The sequence below is a fragment of the Melitaea cinxia genome, chromosome 14, assembly GCF_905220565.1.
Source record: "Melitaea cinxia chromosome 14, ilMelCinx1.1, whole genome shotgun sequence".
NCBI classification, from domain to species: domain Eukaryota; kingdom Metazoa; phylum Arthropoda; class Insecta; order Lepidoptera; family Nymphalidae; genus Melitaea; species Melitaea cinxia.
The window spans coordinates 15,165,497-15,190,984 of NC_059407.1; the positions used below are offsets into that span (position 1 = coordinate 15,165,497).

The 25,488-nt window shown below is 33.4% G+C and overlaps 1 protein-coding gene across 1 annotated transcript in view; it reads left to right on the top strand.

Moving 5' to 3' along the window:
* The window catches only part of LOC123659436, a 212,892-nt gene that overhangs the window by 84,544 nt on the left and 102,860 nt on the right, over nt 1-25,488 (top strand). The window contains exons 6-8 of the mRNA XM_045594650.1: nt 1,736-2,615; nt 3,175-3,275; nt 20,154-20,333. Coding sequence (XP_045450606.1) covers nt 1,736-2,615; nt 3,175-3,275; nt 20,154-20,333 — 1,161 coding nt within the window. The remainder of the gene's footprint in view (nt 1-1,735; nt 2,616-3,174; nt 3,276-20,153; nt 20,334-25,488) is intronic.

Genomic DNA, 25,488 nt, shown 5'->3' on the forward strand with positions numbered 1-25,488 from the left:
TTTAATTACAAAAAGCTATTTTGAACTTATCGTAAATGTTTTAAAAGAAGCGTAAAACTCAACGCAATTTAAAATAAAAACGTATAATAAAGTCTGACATACACAATACAAATACATAGATACTACAAATGATAGACAATATGAGGTCAATATTTACCTGGCATAGGGACACCACATTTCCGCGCGCTCCTACTGCGGACACTAGGTCTTATATAGGTCTTATATATAACATACTACAGGGAATATGTAGTAGCGAATGATTTATTGAGAGTTATAAAGTACCTATTTTTCACATATACACCTGTACTAATATTATAAAGAGGTAAAGTTTATAACTTTGTTTGTATGTAGGGGTCAATCTTCGCAAATACTGATCCGATCATGAAAATTCTTTCACTAACAGAAAGCTACACTATTCAGGAGTGACATAGGCTATATTTTATTGTAATTAAATAATAAATTCAGTAAATAAGAAATAGATTAAAATAGAATATCAAAATGGTAAATAAACTAGCGTCATCTATCGCTATTAGAAAACAATCTATTAGTCTTTCGACGTTTTAGTCTTATTTTAGTCTATCGATGACGTTTTCTCGATTTTTGATAGATGGCGGTGGAGCAACATACTATTATTTATTTAAGTGCTATAAAATTTGTTCTTTAAAGTATGTTATTTGGTTCTGTAATTTAAAATAATAAATACACGGGAGCAACATATTATTTATTTAAGTGCTATAAAATTTGTTCTTTAAAGTGTGTTATTTGGTTAATATAATAATAATTAATGCCCAACGAAGTGGGCACGGGTCGGCTAGTACATACATATGTTTATTTGAGGTACATCAGCGATTAAGGGTTAAGACTGACTTATCATCGTTTCTACAATAATTATTTGAGTGTTAAGTGGAAAATTTGGACAATTTTAGTTTGCCATATATAAGTCTATTTATCCATACTAATGTTACAAAATGTAAATTGATAATTTGCTAATATTTTTTATAGAAAAACTAAAAATTACTTAACCGACTTCAAAAAATTCTTTTACGATTAATATGCCAGGGTTATCACTCAGTGATTTGAACTTAATATTAGCTCGAGAAACGGAACAATTAAAATCATGTAGTTTATGTGAACGAACCCACAACGGAAGCCCTGTTTAATATAAATTTATACGAAGAAATTGAAATGAACATTTATTATTTTCACGTTAAAATGAAACCGTCGTTAGTATACTTGAAGATGCACCGACAGACTGGCGGTATACAAATTAGCATCGTCGAATTTTCCGTAAAGCACTCTAGGAATGTCATTACGGCTTTGGCCGTAGATAAAGACCGGAAGCTTTGAGCTTTGTGGAGCGTTTCACAAAGGTATATCGGAGGAATACACCTAGCGTTTTAAGCAGCTGAGACGGTCCAGTAGATACAGAACGTGAACACGTGTAGACTGATCTTAATCACCCTAACCGCATTTAGTTTCAAATTACTATCTTAGATGTGGTAAACGTGGTAAGCTAGATATTTCGCAAACAATTCTATATTCTAAGCATAAGTATACTCGTGACTATCAATCTCTTATGTGTCATTTTAAGAAAAAAAAGAACTGTTATAATAGTATAGTACGAATAGAATCTCTTTAACCATAACTTAGATTATAAAATACTTTTTTGTAATACTTAAGTTAACTAGTTTTACGCTATACTGTCAAATATTGTAATATCTTGTTTCTATTACAGACTGTGCAATACACGTACGAGCAATGAGATCGGGCCGCGTCCATTCCGGTCACGTCCCAAAAACCCGCGGGTGCCGCCTATTATTCCCTCTGCCATCACCGAAGAACGCGCTTCTCATTGATCTCCATAAGTTAAACGTACCATGTTCCAGTGGATTTGTCAGATTTGCACCAAATTCACCAACGCTTTGTGGAAAGCTGGAGCAAATCCCGGCTCCTAATAGAAAACATCTATACTCGACTTGGGAAAACAATCCGGAATTAGAACTCCACGGCCGACCCACGTTCGCCGCGATCTACCGTCTAGTGGACCATTGTCATGATGTTCTTCTGACGGGAAGGAACGGCTCGTTCGAAGTCGGACCAACAACGAAGTTGTTCTGCTCCTACAAAATTCACCTTCCATATGGCAATCGAGTCGCCCTACGACTCCAAATGGGAACCGGTCCAATTGAAAGAAAGGATTCAGAAAATTCTAATATTATACACGAAGACTTCCACACTTTTTGTAAAGGGATGGAACTGAACTTATTAGACGGGGATTCGAGGTGGAAGCATTGTTCGCAGCCTGGCGATCCTCTACGTAGTGTTCAAATAATCTCCGAAAGAAATTCAGTCCGACTTAATATTAGTATTTTGGCTAAGAAAAACTCTTCGGCAATGTGGCTGAAAGTATGGTGGATGGATAAGCCGGTGGAAGAAATTATTGGTCACTGTGATTACGGATGGGTTGTTTCTGGAGATTTTTGTATAATAGCCGTTAGAGAAGCTAAAAAAGCGTGGAGACAAGCCGAAAATGAATGTATCAAAATTGGTGGACATCTCGCCAGCGTTTTGAATGAGCGTCAGCAACAAATAATCGACCAGCTGCTTATTCATGCGTAAGTTCATTAATTATTTATTAATCTATTGCCGCCCCACGCTACCTTGACAATTAATTTATTTATTAAAACTTTCTAGCCAATTCATATCTCTTAAGTTAGTTGAGTTAGGCGACAGTACACATTAAATCGAATTGCGTACATCACCGTATGTGTCTATTTTTTTTTTTTATAAAACTAGATCGGCAAAGAAATATAAGGCTCACCTGTCAAACGATTACCGTAGCCTATAGATGACTGCAACACCAGAAGCATCGCAAGCCCTTCACCGTCTCCACTCTCAATCCTTACTCAGCACAGGAACACAACACTGCTTGAAAGTAGTATTATTTTGCTGTGATTTTCTTTAATATTGAAGTTCTTCTTCAGTCAGGCTGCTCCAGATTTATTCACTTGCGTGTAAATATAAAGTCGACTTGTTAATGAATTTTCGAAAAATCTCTGTATAAAAAAAAACGAAGTTGAATGAAACCTTTTTCATTAGAAAAATTATTTAAAATAAAACCAATTTTTTTTTACTACTATAATTTTTCGATTATAATCAATAATTTCCTCCCAGGCCGGGCGCTGGTACAGATGACGTTTACTGGATAGGCGCTACGGATGCTCTACACGAGGGCGAGTTCCGGTGGTCAGACGGCTTACCCTTTTCCTACGCACGTAAGTAATATTTTTAATAGTCGTAATTATATTGTGTTATCGTAAGGTTTTGATTCCGTTAGTTTTTGTCTTATCCAGGAGAATTTGCTATGAGACACCTAACCTTTAGTGAGCGGTTTTTCACATGTCAAATGTCATGTGTCAAATTTCCGAATTATTATTTTTTATAGTTCTCAGCAAGCAATGGCACAAATTCGTTCGTTTTGTCAAATTACACCAGCTCTGCAATCACTGGTTTTCCCTGACGTACGGATCCCACCGTTTTAGTGTAGATCACTACACCAGTCGGTGTTTTAAATGACGTGTGTAGTGGTTCCTGCTCGAGATGAATATTCGTATTTGTATAAAAATTTCTTTCCGGTTTGGATGATTGTCCTTATGGGTCTCCCCACCGCGCCTCGTAGAGCATGAATCACAGCAAATGTATGACAGCAATACAAAGAAACGACATAAAATTTTAGTACATGTCATATATCGAAACATTCGAAACAACACAAAAATATATAAAAATAAAACAAGGGCATGTTTGGTAATATTCAGACAACAAATAAACATGTATAATAACCATAAAAATATTTTACTGACAACATCAATGATAATAATATAATTAAATAATACTTAATTCAAAATAGCAGATTATATGTATAAGTAAATATGCTTTATCACATAAATGGCGCGCATTATATACTAGTTAGAGACATATTCAATACATACAATTAGGTAAATTGATCATATTTGATTACACAAAAGCCTTGTCTAGACTGAGTGGCGACGGGGTATTTATAACGAATAAATTCAATAAATAAGTGATCATTTGCTTCTACTCTTTGATTGTGGTTATATAAGTATTTTTAGTATCTTTAACTGAGGTTGGGCATATATTTAACTAAGGTATATCCTGCTCAAAATGTGGAGTAGCCCAACTAAAAACTTTTTTTTAATTTCTTATGTATTATTTATATATAATATTATTTATTTATTTATACTTTTTAATACTGTGATTTTTGCGCATGTGTAGATATTTGTATATATTTATATGGATTGTATATATTATATAATTATAGATTATATCATAATTTTAAGCTGCACAAGCCCCTTAAATTCAACAAGCTTCTTTCTGGTGGATCACTTTCTAGTGATAAGACCGCCCGTTGCATGCGATGTATTTTTTTTTCCTTTAAGCTTTATTCTCATTTAATCTATATCTATATCTATCTATAATATATATAAAAGCGAAAGGTCACTCATCACGAAATCTCCGAAACTATAACACCTATAAACTTGAAAATTGGCAAGTAGGCTTCTTACAAGACATAGACATCCGCTAAGAACGGATTTTACGAAACTCGACCCCTAAAGGGGTGAAACGGGGGTTGCAAGTTTGTATGAAAGTCCTATATTTTTGAAGTAACAGACTTGAAATTTAAAATGTAAGCTCTATAGATGGTGAAAAGGTGTCCAGATAATGTGTCTTTAGAAATCAACTCCTTTTTGGGGTTAAATCGGGGGACCGTAGGTTGACTCACTGATCACGAAATTTCCGAAACTATAACACCTACATACTTGAAATTTGGCAAGTAGGTTTTGTATAGGACGTAAACATCCGCTAAGAACGAATTTTACGAAATTCGACACCTAAGAGGATAAAACGGGGGTCGAAAGTTTGTATAAAAGTCCTATGTTTTTCAAGTAAGAGAGTTGAAATTTAAAATGTATGCTTTATAGATGGTGAGAAGGTGTCTAAATAATGTATCTTTAGAAATCAACTCTCTTTTGGGGTTAAAACGGGGGATGGTAGGTTGACTCACTCATCACGAAATCTCCGAAACTATAGCACCTAAAAACTTGAAATTTGGGAGATAGGTTTCTTATAAGGCGTAAACATCTGTTGAGAATGGATTTTACGAAACTCGACCCCCAAGGGGATAAAACGGGGGTTGGAATTTTGAATGAAAGTCCTATGTTATTAAGGCAAGAGACTTGAAATTTAAAATGTATGCTCTATAGATGGTGAAAAGGAGTCCAAATAATGCATCGTAATCTATATATATAAAAGAGAAAGGTCACTGACTCACTCATCACGAGAACTCAAAAACCGCTGTCCATCCATCCAAGATGGACAAAGATGAAATTTGGCAAGGAGGTAGATTATAGTTAGTAGACGTCCACTAAGAACGGATTTTGCAATATTCCACTGCTAAGGGGGTTTACTTGGGATCGATAGTTTGTATGAAACATATACAGCAGCTATAAGTTCGCCTGCTAGGTTATTTATACTGCAGCCTGAAAATAAAACGAAAAATGTGGTGTATAGAGAGGTTTTATAAAAATAACTATTAAATTATACTAAATTGTGCCTTTGAAAAAGTTACTCAGAGTGATAAACATTTCAAGTGACTGAAATAAAAAAATAATTTGCGTTAAGCATCTTAATAGTAATGCATATCTTCATAGCCACGCGGACGTAGTCGCGGGCAACAGTTAGTGTATTATAAAACAAAGTTCCCAAAAGCGTATGTGATCGATTCCCTCAAAATCTACTGAACGGATTTTCATGCGGTTTCACCAATGGAGAGAGGGCTTCAAGAGGAAGGTTTAGGAACGGCTAAGCCGACTTTGATGAGAGTTTCACTGGAAGTTTGCCGGGAAAACTTTATGACAAACTGATTTCAACGCGGGCGAAGCCGCGGGCTCAGCTAGTTGTTATATATTACTGTGTGCAATAAAGTTATTTATTATTATTATCAAGGAAGTACCTCGACCTTACAGAAGATCACAGCTAAATAATACTGTTCTCAAGCAGTGTTGTTTTTCTATGGTAAGTGAGGTGACCAGAACTCCTGGAGGGATCGGGGATAGGCTCGGCAACGCGCTTGCGATGCGTCTGTTGTTGCAGACGTCTATAAGCTACGGTAACCACTTACCATCAGCTGTTTAAAAAAATACTACCATATGTCGTCACTCGCGATAAATAATGATAATTTTTAAACTGTTACTGATTCGTTACATCTATGAATAGAGACTTTTATCTATTCATATATTATAAAGCTGAAAAGTTTGTTTGTTTGTTTAAAAGACCTTTTCTCAGGAACTAGTGGTTCGAATTGAAAAAATATTTTTGCGTTGGATGGTCCATTTACCAAGGAGTGCTATATTATATTTTAGTACGTTTTTTCCTCAAACTAAAGTATTTGTATTTTATAAACGTATCACAATACGCTTCAGCCTGTAATATCCCTACTAAGGGATAACAAGGTTCCACTACCACCTTGGAACTTAAGAAGCCGACCGATGGCGGGATAACCATCTAACCGCTGCTTTTGAAACACACAGGCCGAAGACGGACAGCAGCGTCTTAGGTGCGACAAAGCCAGTCCTGCGGTCACCAACCCGCCTGCCCAGCGTGGTGACTTTAGGCAACACATATGAGTTCACGCATTTTTGTCGCGAACTTGTGGGGGCCTATGTCCAGCGGTGGACTGTAATAGGCTGAAATGATGATGATTTTGCAATCCTCCTCTATATAAACTATAAGTGTGCGTAATTTCAAACTCCTCCGTCCGCACAATTATCGTAAAAATTTTTGCTTCACTTATTTTAATATATAGATAAATATGTATTTATATTCTAAAAAACAGAAACAAGTTACCCTTCAAAAGTTTTGAAATGAAGAACATTTACGGTGAGAAATTTGAACGATTTATACTTTATAATGTTTATCAACTTTTTTTTCTTAGGGCGATTTTCATTATTGCAACCTTTCAATCAAAGTCAAATATCAAAAAATAAGGTGTTCCTAATATTTTCAATTATCCTAATTTAATATTTACAATTACGTATTTGGTTTATTGAAATTTAATTATTTTTATAATATGATTTTAATATTGTTACGATTAAAAGAAGAGATATTTTATTATTATTATTATTATTTCGGAAAGAGTTTTCTATGCAGTTAAATATACTTATACTTCCCACTACAATATAAATATAAAAACGTGACCTATATCATTTTTCTAAATTTAATGACATTCCATTAAAATGACATTAAACTTTCTCTAAAATCCGCTCATTTACATCATATAATTCAATAAAATATTCATCTGGATCGAGTTGGGTCAACGTAGCGGTTTGTTCTACTTTTACGTTTCTGTCGCTTGATCGATCGCCATGATATTTGATATGCACGTGGCCGATCACTCCGAAGAGAACGTTGATAATTTTCACACTAAAATTCCAGAATTCCTTGTATGGTATGAGATAGTATGTATGTTTATATACATAGGTATGTGTTATATTTTATTGTAAATGTATTTGTTAGTAGTGAATTTTTTAAGTTTGTCCGCCTTTTGTGAAATTTAAAAATGTGTTAAATTTTTAAAAATGTATTTGCTTACAGTTTGATATGGACACATTAAAATAACAATTTCAGTATGTATAAATAGCTTAGAAAGTCGAATGCCTATTTTATTTTATACTAGCTGTGCTCGCGACTACATTCGCGTGAATTTTAACAAAAAAGTTATTTTTCAGTTCGAAGAGTTATAAAATAAAAAAAAAATCTAAAATAAAATTATCCTAAGTTACTCCTTATTACATCAGCTATCTGCCAGTGAGAGTCCCGTGAAAATCGGTCCAGCCATTTCAGAGATTAGCCGGAACAAACAGACGGACAGACAGACAAAAATTGTAAAAAATGTAATTTTGGTATATGTGCCGGGTATCCATTAGTAAAAAAATAATACATCCATATCCATTTAGTAAAAAGCGGTAATTTTAGTATTACAAACAGACACGCCAATTTTATTTATTTGTATAGATGAAAATTTAACAAAGTAAATGTTTCAAAATGTGTGATTCCTAGATCGTGTTGTGTTTTTTTATCTCTCATGGTTGAAAGCGCGATAAAAACTCAAAACCAATATTAGTCATACCATTGAAACCCAATTTTATATACAAAAACTGTGGCTTCTTTCAGCTGAAACTACAATTTACAAAAAAATAAAATTTATTACAAAAAAAACTTACACAGTCATGTTACACAAAAATTAGAAAAAACATTATTTATGCGTTACAATAACTTTTTTCATATAACTTTAAATTAGTTATGAAGTATTTGAAAGGCTTATTTTCTTTGACAGAAAATGACCTTTACATAGAAACGTAAGGCACTTACGTACAGAACATTTCGTATTCAAAGCGTGTGCTATGCAAATCGTTTTTATTAACAAATTTCTTGCATATTTAATGTAATTCCGTTGTAAGCAAAGGAATTAAAAAATAAACTACAAAATTGTATTTATTTTTAAAAATAAAAAAAAAGTAAAATATAAAAACTAACTTACCTTTTTACCTTAACCTTAGAGATGACATCAAAACTGCCTAAACTGTCACTAACTTAGTTTAATCGAACAATATATACACTGTAATAGTCATTGGCGCAACGGTCACAGCACTGGTCTGTTGGCTGTTGCACTAGCGGTTGCGGGTTCGATGCCCGCACATGACAAAGATTCGTATTGGCCATACAGATCTTCGTCGGGGTCTGGGTGTTTGTGCAGTCCTTATCGGTCTCAGGTTAAGCCGTCGGTCCCGGTTGTTATTATGTACACCTGATAGCGATCGTTACTCACAGTAGGGAATATATCCGCCAACCCGTATTGGAGCAGCGTGGTGGATTAAGCTCTGATCCATCTCCTACATAAGGTAAGAGGCGTGTACCCAGTAGTGGGATATTACAGGCTGAAGCGTAAGCGTAATAGTCACTGTATTCATTTCAATCTATTTCGTGCTCGACTGATAAGGAATATTGTAAGGAAAATTGTCTCATTCAAAAGAAAATTTGAGAGCTTTGTATCCACTACTAAAGAATCTATATCCATTCATCACGTTTTAAATTCTCAACCGGTAACATTAAAGGGTGTGCCAATTGCAGAATTACTCGACAAAATCGGCCTGGACGTATCTAGACAGTGACAAAATGCTGAATTAAATGTTGAGATTGAGCCTTTAACATCCCACAGCTGGGATTAATAGGCTTTTTTAACCGACTTCCAAAAAAGGAGGAGGTTCTCAATTCGACTGTATTTTTTTTTTTTTTTTATGTATGTTACATCAGAACTTTTGACTGGGTGGACCGATTTCGACAAATTTTCTTTTAATCGAAAGGTGGTGTGTGCCAATTGGTCCCATTTAAATTTATTTGAGATCTAACAACTACTTTTCGAGCTATATCTAATAATGCGTTTTTACTTGACGCTTTTTTCGTCGACCTACGTTGTATTATACCGCATAACTTTCTACTGAATGTACCGATTTTGATAATTCTTTTTTTGTTGAAAAGGGGATATCCCTAGTTTGGTACCATGATAAGGAAACCAGGACCTGATGATGGGATCCCAGAGAAATCGAGGGAAACTCTCGAAAATCCGCAATAACTTTTTACTGGGTGTACCGATTTTGATAATTCTTTTTTTGTTGGAAAGGGAATATCCCTAGTTTAGTACCATGATAAGGAAACCAGGATCTGATGATGGAATCCCAGAGAAATCGAGGGAAACTCTCGAAAATCCGCAATAACTTTTTACTGGCTGTACCGATTTTGATAATTTTTAATTTAATCGAAAGCTGATGTTTATCATGTGGTCACATATAAATTTTTTCGAGATCTGATAACTACTTTTTGAGTAATCTTTGATAACGCGTAGTTACTTGAGTATTTTTTCGTCGATCTACGTTGTATTACTCGTCGATGTAATTGAAGTCGGTTTTTTTTTCGTTTGCGAGCAAACACAATTATTCGTATAGAAGTAGCTTAGCCTAAATCATTGCTTACATCACGTCGTTAGAATATTATGATGGTTTGACTAGAAGAGATCTCTCTTATAGATGAGTTATCACACTTTTAACTTTAATAATCGTCGCTTCAGCCTATCGCAATCCATTACCGGACACAGGCCTCCACAAGTTTGCGCCTAAAATGGCGTGAACTCATGCGTTTTGCCCATAGTCACCACGCTGGGCAGGTGGGTTGGTGACCGCAGGGCTGGCTTTGTCGCACCGAAGAGGCTGCTGCTCGTCTTCGGCCTGTGTATTTCAAAGCCAGCAGTTGGGTGGTTATCCCGCCATCGGTCGGCTTTTTAAGTCCCAAGATGGTGAACAGTATTATCCCATAGTCGCCTCTTACGACACCCACGGGAAGAGAGGGGGTGGCTATATTCTTAATGCCGTAACTACACAGAAAATAATAATAATATGATATAATATCATATATACATACTTAAATTCCTTCTTCATAAGGAAAAGTAATTTATTGCTGTCACTATCCTTCGCCTCTTGAGTAAAAAAAACATTATAAAGAAGAATTCTTATATATCTTACTCCAACTGGTTAGATTTAATATGCTTTACGGTAATTTGGCAAATTGTGTAAAAGTACATATTTTACTTTCTGTGTTATGTTGTTTATAGTACTGCGGTCACCAACCCGCCTGCCCAGCGTGGTGACTATGGGCAAAACACATGAGTTCACGTTATTTTTGGCGTAAGCTTGTGGAGGCCTATGTCCAGCAGTGGACTGTATAGGCTGTAATTATGACATATTTTACAATTTGCCTTACTAATCATAAAATATAGTTTCATTTCTTACTAATGCATATTTTCCTATGAGCAATATGGCGGCGTCACGAAAAAACTGTTTTAGTAAAAACAATAACACCGAGTGACTTGCAGAACAGACCGCTTCCTTGGTGAATTACGAGCGTCAGTTACGAAATTTATATGCAAGTCACGGTTCTCGTTTACTGTTGAACTTATGAACGATCCACCAGAAAAAAACCGTTTACAAGATTTTAAAACTTTTTAGTTTTATCCGATACGATAGACCAATCACGAAAAATATATCCAAAAAGTTACATGTCTAAGCAAATATCTCATGGAACTAAATCGAAAATTTGCCTAAAAAACTGCAAACATACACTAATTTTGTAATAATTATGCGTTAAATTCATTTTACGCATAATCTAATCCCTAATATCTTATATATAAAATTCTCGTGTCTCAATGTTAGTTAACATATTCTTCCGAAGAGGGTGGACAGATTTTTATGAAGTTTTGTGTGCATATCGGGTAGGTCTGAGAATCAGACATCATCTATTTTTCATACCCCTAAGTTATAAGGGGGGGTCAAGGGTGTTAATAACATATACGGCAAAACAACTTTTGGGGGTCAGCTAGTAACATTATAAATGTGAATATAAGTTTGTTTGTTACGCTTTCGCGGAAAACTACTTAAGCGATTATGAAAGTTTGTACACATATTTTTGGATGTATTAGAAGTAACATAAGATACTTTTTATTTAAAAAAAAATCGATGCACCGCTGATAAGAGCTAGTATGAGTCACAACAAAATATTTAACAGAAGAACAACTTCATGTACTAAATCTTTAGCATTGATATTCATCTGAAGAAATGTTAAATATTAATGAAAATATGCACATGTTTCAATGACTAAATTCATAATTCAGTGTTTAATGAATTAGTGATTGACGGTGATTTTCTTTTTAAAAAATATTTTGTTCAGGAATTTATCACTAAATATAAAATATCGCATTAATTAGACTGCTAAGGACATATTTCAGTTGAGTAGAATCAAATAAAATAAATATCCAGACTGAAGAATTTATAATCGTTTATTTTTGTTAATTTCGAAGTAAATTTTCCAAGACATGATTTATTTTAACTTGATAAACATCTGAACGGTAGAGTTGATTAAAAAGAAAAAATTATTTGTTTAAAAGAAGCTTTTATTTTCACATTCTTAAGATTTTAGAATCTGTTTTCTTCTGTTAATGAGTCCGTATAATAATAAAATGAGTCGTAGAGCATTGAAAGGTACTCGTAAAATACGAGAGATTTTTAAACGGTTTTATTTAGCTCACCCCGTTTTTATACTATTTTTTATTTACATTCATTTAGCTGATAATATATATTATACTACTATAGCTGGCCCTGCAAACGTTGTTTTGCCATATATGTCATTAACCCCCTTTATCCAACCTTATAACTTAGGGGGTATAAAACATAGATGTTGTCCGATTCTCAGACCTACCCGATTTGCAAACAAAATTTCATAAAAATCTGTCCAGCCGTTTCGGAGGAGTAGGTTAACTAACATTGTGACACGAGAATTTTATATATAAGATAAAGTTTATAGCTATTTTTTTCCATGCGTCTAGGTCGGCAAACAAGCGTAAAAAGTAGCCTATGGAAACCTGCAACACCAGAATCATCGCAAACACGCTGCCTACCCTAAGGCCTACCATTAGGAGCTCTGGCTATTATTCACAACAGGAACACAGCACAGCTTATGACCAGTATTATTTAGCTGTGATCTTCTGGAAGTTCAAAGTACTCCCCAGACGGCTGCTCCAGATTTTAAACAGGCAATTTCCTGCTATGCTCTATTCTCAATAATTTTGATTAGGATATTTCCTATATTTATTTATGTTCCCTATATGAAAACATACATAATTTAATTTCATTTTATTCTCACAATTAACGGAAATTTCAAAATCTTTTATTTACTGCACAGCATACTAAGCACATACAGAATTTTACTCCAAAACCATCAGCCTCTTAAAGGGCAGTCGGGTTAAATCCAATGTGTAACACGACCTTCTAAGCGAATGTCATCCCCAAGCGACAAATATTATCAAACGCACCTGAATCATCTTGGGGTAAAGGTGTAATGGCGTTTTAGGCAGATATATTATCTTACCGAGTAGACCCATCTAAGTAATTCTGAATAAACGAATTATACTATATAATACAACTATTTTGGAATTATTTTTAGTAATATACTATTTTGTTGAAATATTTTATAATGTTTTTTATTTTTTATGTAAAGTAAAATAACTAAATGGAAACAGTATTAAAAAAAAACTTTGCTTTATGTAAATGTAAGTATACCTTTATTAATTATTTATTTTATTTATTCTTTATGTACACTGAAATACAGACACATATAAAGAAAGATACAATACAAGATGTACAAAGGCGATCTTATCGCTAAATAGCGATTTCTTTCAGATAACCTTTGGGTACTGGACACGATACAGTAGCAGCGGTTAGAAGTGTGCACATATTAACGAGGAAAAAGCAATAATAAATAACGTTAAACAAATTTTTATTTCTGTAAAGATGCATATAGACTACGCGTTGGCGCAACCGTTTCCGGGTTCGATTACGGCACGTGACAAACATTTGTATTAGCATAAGTTTGCCGTGGCTTGTGCAGTCCTTGTGATTCTCCCTAACGTGCCTCGGAGAGCACGTTAAGCCTTCGATCCCGGTTGTTATCATGTACACCTGATGCCGATCGTTACTCATACTACATATAGTATATAAATTTAAATAGACGTAGATAGGGACTTAAAAATACAGAAACAATTTTACAACAGATATTACGTTTGCTACGAAATGAGTGAGTAATGTAGGTTGATGTTAAAATAATACATTCGTAGTATTGTGATACGATCTGATAGCGATCGTTACTTATAGTTGGGAATATATCCGCCAATCCGCATTGGAGCAGTGTGGTGGATTAAGCTCTGATCCTTCTTCTACACGAGGAAAGAGGCCTACGCCCAGCGGTGGGATATTACAGGCTGAAGCGTAGCATATTAAAGACTATTTCTCATCTGTTTAGATCAAAAGTTTAAAACTACACACAACGACATTCAATAAATTTATTTACAAAAAGCTGTTTACTATTCCGTGCACGATCATAAAATATAAATAAGACGTTCAAATTCCGTTTTACAAGAGCAATTTATCGAAACCATCCGTTCAAGTCAAAACAAGTTGTTTACTTCCAAGCGATCGCCCATATTGATTTCAGTCGACACCTGAGTCAACTCCATATTATATACATTGCAAAGTGTCAGGCAAATTGTTCTAACAATCATTTGTAAAAAAAGTAAGTCGACTGCAAATTCAGTTTCATCTTTTTGATGTTTCTATCTATAAACGTATATTTTTATATTATTGAAATTATAATTTATTTAATAAGCTTACAATTTTTTAAAAATGAGTTAATTATTTTATTTTTTTATTTTATCTTTATGTGTATTAGTTCATTTTGTATATATGATATGTTGAAATGATATTTTATTGCAAGATAAACAGCGATGTTTTAGAATTTGTTGATATAAATTACACTTTTACGCCAAAAAAAAATGTTTATATAAAAAAAATGTATGCCTTCACTTGATTTTCGATAAAAACAAACGAACATTTTCATATATTAATCAATTAAAATTAAAATCTTCTTATATATAAAATTCTCGTGTCGCGGTGTTTGTAGTTAAACTCCTCCGAAACGGCTTGACCGATTCTCATGAAATTTTGTGAAAACATTCTCATGAAGTTTGTGTTTGTACCGCATGTCGGGTAGGTCTGAGAATCGGCCAACATCTATTTTTCATTCCCCTAAGTTATAGGGGGGGGGGGGATTGAGAAGGTTAATAAAATATATGGCAAAACAACGTTTGCGGGGTAAGCTATTAATATTATATAATTCTTTACATAAGTTGTATTCTTCTCTCTCTCTCTCCTGTGATACAAAAATAACATAACGTAGAGTTCATTATGCATCCACCACTAATTTTGCTTGTGAACTGGTCTCTTGCTGGTCGTAACTGTGATATAATATGTTTAGAAGTACATATGTGCGGTGTACAAACAAATTACACGTCACAGGCTTACCAAATTCCTTGCAAGTAACTTTCAGGGCTGCCATTGGTCTGATTAGTTTGATTACAAATTAAAATATGTATCTATTTGTTTATATTTTTAAATATTTATTAATAATTTATTGATATGAAGTAATTAATTTATGATTTTGTCATGTTTCACTTGATATGGAACATAACATAACATTACGATTTTTGTAGCTGATTTAACTGACTTCGCGTTTTTATTTAATATTAAAAAAGATAATTATTGATCACCTACAACTATTTCTATTTTTTTTTTAATTATTTCAACAAATTAAAATAACACAATTATTTCTCTTATTGAATATTATTCAGTGATATTTTTTATTATACACTCGCCTATTCAAAGTGTAAACCTGTTTATAACGTCATCTATACAAATATATACAGTCTACGATCCAAAATTGTGTGAATGATTCATTAAAATAACCCTAAATATCTTCAATGAATCTTTAATGAAACTCTCGCTAACCCTACGTCACTGGTCCTTGCGGCTACAAAGTTGCCAAGTTCGAAAATCCGCTAATTTCCCAACTGCGTCAGCGTGTCGTACTGAGTTAACTTGTGGCCACACCCATGTTACAGACTTGTATTATTTCGAAGCTAACTTAAAAATTAGAATGATTACTTAGCCTCGTGTTGTTAACACTTATTTTCGGGCTTGTGTGCGTTTTGTGTAAATAAAAAAGAGCAAATATTTAATTTTTAAACGTTGTTAGTACTTTTACCGTATTTATTTTGTTCTTAATCTGTTTTCAATTGCAAAAGTTGTTCTACTATACGAAAAGGGCAATTGGCATATGAGTAATCGTACCTTATAATACAACAGAATAAAATTTAAAATAATTGTGTTTGTAGGCAAATGAAGAAAAACCGACTTCAATTATATCGACAAGAGTAATACACCGTAGGTAGACGAAAAATAGTCAAGTAATTACGCATTATCAAATATTACTCCAAAAGTTGTAATCAGATTAAATTAAAAATCATTAAAATCGGTAGGTAGGTACACCCAGTAAAAAGTTATGCGGATTTCCGAGATTTTCCCTCGATTTCTCTGGGATCCCATCATCAGATCCCGGTTTCCTTATCATGGTACCAAACTAGGAATATCTCCTTTAAACTTTAAAAAAAAAAGAATTATCAAAATTGGTTCATAAGCGAAGGAGTTGTCCCCGAACATACATTAAATATATATATATATATATATATATATATATATATATATATATATGGTCGAATTGAGGAACGTCCTCCATTTTTTTGAAGTCGGTTAAAAAAATAATGAGAAAATTAAAACTGTCGGTTTTATTGCATAGAGCAAATCAACATTAAAACTAAAATATGTTTATATCAAAGAAATGAAATTACTATTTTTCCAATAATTTATCGGTTACCTTAGCTGAATAAATTTAATATACTGCACCAAAGAACTCACTATTGCCAATATTGTTTTAAATATTTATTTAATTTATACTATTGCAACACTTTTTAAAAATATATTTTATGTATTATTTTGTGGGTAAGAATGAGATTGTAAAAAAGTATGGATTGGGGCCCTACCCTGCGCCCTTTCACCCTCTAAGATGTTATTAAAGTATTATGAAAAATTATGTTACGAATTTAATTATATGTATATAACTATATATGACGATCTAGAGAATAAATACAAAAAAAAGTGGTAATTGATACGTAAGTATTATTTGAAAGCCGTGGGGCATCGGCAGAATAGAATAGTGCCCTAGTACCAGGTGTCGTAAGAGGCGACTAAGGTACTCGAAGCGGATCCCCGTAAGATACGAGTCAGGTTCTGCAACAGAACCAGTTCCACACGTAGCGACTTATCGTTCATGTGGGTCCAGCTGGCAAGATCAAGGGTGGTGTAGGCAATGCGATAACCTGCACTTCCTAAATTGAAATCCAAGCGAAGCAGTTAACATCTGTGGAGAGGACACTCCGCCATCGCAATCTCAAGAGCGGTGAAACCAACATGGATTTACACTGCTTAAAACATCTGCATTAGATGTAAAGGCCATTGACAGATAGATAGATTATTTGAATAGCCTTCAACCGACAACATTACAAAGTCACTTATATCATTTGAAATAAATATTTTATTTCATTATTTTATTTCAATATTTAATCACACTTTCATCAGCTAAATAAACCCAATTCATATTATAATATTTTCATACTCATACTTTTGTCACATTACCAGTCCCTTACCAAATAAAGGCTTCCCTACAACCTTAACTTTTTGTATCAGATCCTTGATGACAGTTACATCCCTACTAAATATAATAAGCAAGCACAGGGCTTTTGTAAGATCTTAAGGGATTTCCTCGAATGCCCTTCATCTCCATTACCAGGCTTACTCTAAATATAGTACATGTATACAATACTCATGGTAAGTAAAGACTTCGACGCCATACAAAAAAACTGACTATTCAAATCAAACTCTTACAAGAGTTCCATACTGCCATAAATGACTCTATATTAAAAAAGTGTGTGTGTGCGTGTGTGCAATTTACACACGGCAGAAGTGACACTTCTGAAAAGACATAAAAAGCGAGGCTGTTGCGATGTGTTCTATCGATGATGAGCCATACAAAAAAACTGACTATTCAAATCAAACTCTAACAAGAGTTCCGTGCTGCCATAAAAGGCTCTATATTAAAAAAGTGTGTGAGTGTGCGCGTGTGCAATTTACACACGGTAGAAGTGACGCTTCTGAAACGACATAAAAAGCGAGGCTGTTGCGATTTGTTCTATCGACGATGATTACAGTCTCGTGAATAAGGTCGTAAGCGCTATACAAAACTCGTCGCTTACGTATTTAAAGCAGTGATGTATTCTGTCTCAATATCTTCTATAAATTTATGTGGTTTTTTTTTATAGTGGCGCATTTACATTACATCAAGCTTCAAATCACGATTCTAAGAAGTTTCACTTCTTAAACTATTTATAACTCTAATAGTCGTTTACTGGTTGTTTCGGGTGTTAACGTGTTGCTAACTTCTTCTTAAAACAACAGTAGTTACAACACGTATTACAGATTTACTACAAAAACGTGACTTCATAGATTGAGAGCCGCTGGCCTAATCCAGCGAACTTGTCCGACTTTACGACGCCAGATTGAACGAAAAATTGTTCAAGTGTCGTTAGGGGAAACTTTCGATTATATTAGGTTACCGTCGCGATTATCGCGTAATTATAATGTGCTTTCAGATTCGTAGAAGTGTTTTCAACATACTTTAATACGTAAATCCACATTTCTAGGTTCTTAAAAATCGGTGATTATATATTACGAAAATTCCTCTTTAATTTGAAAAAGTACGTTTCGTACAACCGTTTACGTTTTTAGTGGGTCTCCCCACCGTGCCTCGGAGAGCACGCTAAGCCGCCGGTCCCGGTTGTTATCATGTACACCTGATAGCGATCGTTAGTTATAGTAGGGAATATATCCGCCAACCCGCATTGGAGCAGCGTGGTGGATTAAGCTCTGATCCTTCTCCTACATGGGGAAAGAGGCCTATGGCCAGTAGTGGGATATTGCAGGCTAAAGCGATGTACATATATAAAATTCTCGTGTCACATTGTTAGTTACCATACTCCTCCGAAACGGCTGGACTGATTTTTATGAAATTTTTTGTGCATATCGGGTAGATCTATGTATCGGCCAACGTTTATTTTTCATACCCTTAATTTATAAGGGGGGGGGGGGAGGGGAGATTAAGGGGATTAATAACATATATAGAAAAACAACGTTTGCGGAGTCAGCTAGTATTAACATATAATGTTTTCCGTAGCTCCATAGATATAGCATATACAGGCCGAAGTCGGCCAGCCACAAGTTACTGCCGTGGCGTGAACTTGTGGAGGCCTATGTCCAGCAGTGGACTACGATAAGCTAAAATAGTGATGATGATGATATATATAGCTCTGTGGATGTGGAAATATATAGGCTGGGTAACGCACAATGAAGTTATTTTAAAAGAACTGAGGATGACGTTTTTTTTTTACCTAAGAATATCCACTAAAAATCCTCACTTCCTTTTTATTCTAACGTTAAAAACATTTCATCAGTCTTGAAGCAAGTTGAAAAGTTCCGGATAAGCTTTTCACGTGGCAGAGCTTCATTTGACTATCTTGTGGTCAAACTTGTTGAGCGCTGACCTCTATCAACTATCTCCTCGACCTCTGCAATGTATCACTGAGGCTTTTGATTAACTACTACATTTTACTAATGGGTACTGTATGATTCGTCTGGTCGGCTTTAGTTAGAAATGTAGTGACATAGAAAATGTTTCATAATTATTTTTTTTTCATATTTTTATATGAGTTTGTATGAGTGATTCAGTTTTTATAAATCATCTCATAAAATTTATATAAAAATGGCTGATCTGGCAAACTTTGTATCACCATATTTTGAAGTTATAAATTCTTTTGGCGCGTAGGGGAAAAATATGGTAGTAAACGCGCGCGCACATCATTACGAAAAAAACCGACACCCTGAAGTTAACTATTCAACCAAGAAGACGTTAGCAACGTGAAGTTAGCTAGCCAATAAAGTAGAACTTCTTACTTCGTAGATAAGTACACACACACTTTTTTAATTAGTTATGCATAAACCCTGTCCTGACAATTACGTACACAAAAAAGCATTTCCGATTTGGTGTCGGCAATAGAAAGTTACGCGCACATACATTTTGGCCATTACTTAGTTATTATAATTCAGTCTATCGCAGTCCACTGCTGGAAGTTATGTGTTTTGCCGATAATCATCACGATGGGCACGCGGGTTGGTGACCGCAAGGCTGGCTTTGTTACACCAAAGACGCTAGTTATTAGTTAGTTATTTATTATTTATATTGATAAAATATTTAAATACTAAAATTGCTTAAAACTTTATTCAAGTAGCTTTGAAGAGAAACATCTATAGAAAACATAAATGTCTTGGAAATAATATTACTGAGATATTTGTACCGACTTATCTACAGTCCAAAGGCGCGGCTGATAAATCTATAATTATTTTCTTTAATATTGATTATTACAACAAAATGTAATATAGAAAAGTATATATATAAATCTTTCTGTCCAACAGACTGGTTTCCCGGCTGGCGCAAGCATGCTAGTCAACCCAACGACGATGGAACTTCAGGTCAAGACTGCGTGGAAGCGCGCCGAGAACTGCCTCCACGACCAGCGCACCCCACCTTCATGTGGAACGACAGAAGCTGCAAAGAACACAATTACTACGTTTGCGAAAGACCAGGCATTGAAGGTATTTGTGATTTTTTTTGGGTATAAATACTACCAATACAATACAATACAATACAAATATACTTTATTGTACAACCAGAAATAATACATGTAACATAAAAGAAAAAGAAACAAGCAAGAATAAAAATTATAATAACAACAAAAAAATTAAATTAATTATTATATAAACCAATTAAAAAAATACAATTACACTTTTAGAACTATCGGCAATTTTGCAGAATCCTTTCTTTTCAGCTTTGTCCATCAAACTTCCCTTCAACAAATCTGTTTTAGATTTTTTTCATCCGTTAAAGGACAGGTAATTCTGTTGCCAATTAATTTACAACAGAATAATGTACATACATACTACATATATAATCTATATATTGTTTTAAATTTCCATGGTTCTTAACATTATTTGAATTCGTTTTATCGGGATTTATACCATGTACCTTTTTATCTTTGAGGCTCCGATATTTCGGCGCAGTTGCATGCGCCATGGTCACGGAGGAACTCCTCAGGTACATGGTATAAATCCCGATAAAACGAATTCAAATTATATAATCTATATTTTCTATCATCATTATATATATATATATATATATATATATATATATATATATATATATATATCATACACTATAATCTATATTTGCTCTTTGGATTGTGTTCTTTAGGTTATTCTATCAATTACAGAGTAAGCAAGTAATAGTAAGGAGAATAAATGTTAGTCATTAATTAAATTAGTTTGACGACATAACTAACCATGACAAAATTATCAGGAAATTATTAAACATCAATGTTGATTACTAAGACCGATTTTACTAGCGTATAGGTTACGACAGCTGATTCTCATAAGTTACAGATATCTATATACGTGATTTTATATGACATATATACACTTGCCCTAAATAGATGAAATTACAGCGAGTTACATAAACTACCAAATCTAAGTAAATCTTACTATTTTGTACATGAATATTTATCTAAACTATTGGTCGCACAGTGGTCGAGATTCGACCATAATTAATTTAAATTATAAATTTGAACATATGTATTACATTTGAACATACATAATATTAGCTATTATGTTGAACATTCAGTAAAGACAATTTAATCTATAGTCTATATTCTATTCCATGGAGCATAGAGAAATTCTCAATTTGATTGACGCGTGTGTGTCAAATACAGTGTAATGTTGAAAAAAAAATATAATACACATTACACAATACAGTGTTTGTGTGTAATGTTTTTTTTTTATTTTTTATTTAATGTATTTTTTATGCATAATTAAAAAAATAGTACCATTCTGCACTCCTCCTCTATAATAATATAATAAGGAGTGAGAAATTTAATACTCCTCCATCACCGCATTTTTCATAAAATGGGGTACAAAGTTTATACTTAACGTATTAAAATCCAAATAAATATTTACTACGTGTTATACTTACGTTTATATGCCTACAACAATTTTTATATTTATATCCGCTTATACACATGACCCAATCTAAAACATAACTGGACCCATTATGTTAAAATACTTATCGAGACCATAAAGCAACTTACTATGAAAATCAACAAACTTCTAGTATTTCATATTAGTCATACAAATAAAACCGAAAACTATGAACGTAGAAAAAACTATGGCGTATGTAACTTTAATAATTTATAGCAATCGAAAATATTAATGATCGAGATAAAAATAATAACACACTGTATGATTGTGTGTATGTTCCACGCTAATGTGAAAATAATGACGGTGTAAAGGTTAAAGAAACATCGTTCGAATAATGACTGTAATTTCTGTCTTGTTCTAAATTTTTCCAACGACATTTATATTTTATTATATTATAGAAGTTTTACTCAGTATATTTATAAAGTTAGTATTATCTTATAAATTAACAAATATGTAAGTAAATTAATAGAAACTGACACCGCGTTGGCGAAACGGGTCACAGCACTGGTTTGTCGCTATTGTGTTGGCGGTACGGCGATCCCCGCACATGACAAACATTTGTATTGGCCATACAGATGTTTACCGTAGTCTGGGTGTATATGCAGGTGAATTTCCCCACCGTGCCTCTGAGAGCACGTTAAGCCGTCGATCCCGATTGTTATCATGTGCACATGATTGCAATCGTTACTCATAGTAGGGAATATATCCGCCAACCCGTATTAAAGCATCTTGGTGGATTAAGCTCTGATTCTTCTCCTACATGGGGAAAGAGGCTTATGCCCAGCAATGGGATATTACAGGCGAAACGTAATACAAATCATCCACAACTCACTCATAACTCAGGACTTACTCATTTGCGACTCATACTCTCAAAAATCGGCTGGAACTTAAAATGAACTTTTGCTGCGTCTAATACTCGGACGTGAAAAAATTAAGATTTTTAAAATAAATATAGGTGTAAAAGTGTTTTTTACTATAATTAAAACGTAGTTGGGGAGCATCTTTTCGTTTCAGCTCCGCAGAATCGTCATACATTAAGTTTTGTGAATATAGGTACCGGACTTTGCTCTTAGCTGTAAAAGTAATATGAGACTATATTTTAATGTGTATCAGTACAGTTACAGTTTAATGTGAGATCGCGTTACGGTAAATGGGTCTTTCATCTCAACATTTAGTTAACTTTATCTTAATTGTATCTTTTGAAATATTTAAATTGCTTTAATTGACTTCTTTTAATTGTGCTTACGATTGACAACGATAATCTTTTATATTGATATGAATTTTTTTTTTTTGGCGATACTCACCGTTTTTATCATTTATCCAAAAAAATAAGGATATTCTCAATTCCATTGTTTTTTTTCTTGGTATGTTACCCCAGAATTTTTGACCAAGTGAACCGATTTCAATGATTTTTTTCTTATCAAAAGGTGGTGCGTGTCATGTGGTCTCAATTTAAATTTGATCGAAATCTAATAACTAATTTTTGAGTAATCTTTGAACTAAACTTAACGTTGTATTACTTGTCGATGTAACTGAAGTTGATTATTTTTTCATTTCCGAACAAACACAATTATGTTTGATTGTCCTTCGGAGCGGATGGTTATATTTAATTAAATATCCATCTACAAAAGTGTATCCTTGTGTGTCTCACCCTTGTATATCGAAGAACACATTAAGTCATTCATCCAGATCCTTATCATGTTTTTAAAGGACCATATAATGATCGTTATTCTTAGGAGTGAAATTTTCTGCCATCCCGTAGTAAAATAACATGACACCCATCATGTTAAGCTTCAAAACTTCTTGTACATGGAGAATAATCTATAGTATCAATAGCCCAGTTAGTGTTTGTTAATTTTGGAAGGCTATTTCAATTCAAGAATTATACTTAACATGTTTCAACATCAATAAAAAGAGCAAAATGATTTCATTCAGTCAATTGTGGATAACGAGGTGCTTGTTAACGCAAGGTATGTTGAGTACCAACCAGCGCTGTGAAGCTGAGGGTCAATGGGTCGCCTGAAAAACGATTTTAAGCTTTATTGCAAGTGAATAGAATTGTTAATTCGTTAAAACAAGGATATACAGGCAATGAGTTGTGCAGAAGAAATCAAGTCTTAGGCCCAAGGTGCAAAGTCTAGTTTCCATTGAACGGTAGAATGGTATACTGCTCACGTATTTCATCGTTGGAGCGTACGTGGAGTCCATGTAAGTGGTGACGCCTTTGACCGTGGTGATGGGTCATTTGAAGATAATTCTGACCTCGTATGTTAGTTTTATAATGACCCTCTTACGTACATCGAAATCAAAATCAAAAACAGCTTTATTTAAATAGTCTGCAAGAGCACTTTCGAATCGTCATTTTACAAATTGAAATTTTAAAAATCAATTATTATATTTGTAGAAGTAAAGCTACCACCGATTCGGAATGTAGATTTTGCAGATGTTGATCGTCAATGATTAATACTAAGTGCTTAAAATTAATTCGAATTAAATAATTAGGTTTCAATAAGTGAATATTATATATTTTTTCAATGAAATAAAATTAATTGAGATGTACTTCAAGTATTTTTTTTTCATTAAATGTTATTCGATTTTTTATGTATCCCAGAACTTTCATTGACAATCTTAAAATCTAACAGGACATAGTATTCGTAAATTAATATGGAACACAAATAAAAGTAGGTCTTTGATTTTGAAGACGTAAATAAAAGTAACAAAATTTGTACTATAATTTATTTGGATTATTCGAGAAAAGGGAAAGGAAAAATTAAAGGTATTCCACAAAGGGGAAAGTTTACGGAACACTAGTTGTGTTGTGTGGTTTCATTCGCCCAATTTCCGGCATCGTTGAGATTTCGGAATAAATATTGTGTATTATTTTAGATCATCTTTGTATCAACTGATACCGAACATTTTACGTGAAAATGGTTGAAAAAAAGATGGTTAAAGTTTGAAGTGATTAATCAATGTGCCAGTGACACTGAACGCAAATGTTCTATGAAAATAATTGTGTTTGCAAGGCAAACGAAAAAAAACTGACATCAATTATATCGACAAGTACAACGTAGGTAGACGAAAAAATAGTCAAGTAAATACGCATTATCAAAGATTACTCCAAAAGTTGTAATCAGATCTCGATGAAATTTAAATCTGACCACATGATAAACATCGGCTTTTGATTAAATTAAAAATTATCAAAATTGGTAACTCGGTAAAAAGTTATTTATTTATTTATTTATTCATAAGTCAACACCAACAAGTAGTACAACAACAAATACAAAATTAACAAAGTAAACATCAGTATCTAGATAATTGCCTACTTTTTTACAGGTGTTCCCAAATTACTAAGAATATCTATTTTTATTTTATTTTATTTTATTTATTTGTATTTGGGAAACAAACAGTACAACATAACACAAATAATAAAAGATAACAACGATATATCGCACAGACCAGTTAAGTTTCCACCAATAACCAATACAAACAAGAAGCAGAAAGTAAAAAATGAGATACAAATTCAAATAATAATTCAAATAATCAAATACAATGTTGGAACTCATACAATTAAATTCTTAAAAATTAATTATATAAATAAAAATCATCAAATAATTTCTTAAAAATTAACTATATAAATAAAAATTACCAATTAAATTCTTAAAAATTAACTATATAAATAAAAATCATCGATCAAATTCTTAAAAATTCACTATATAAATAA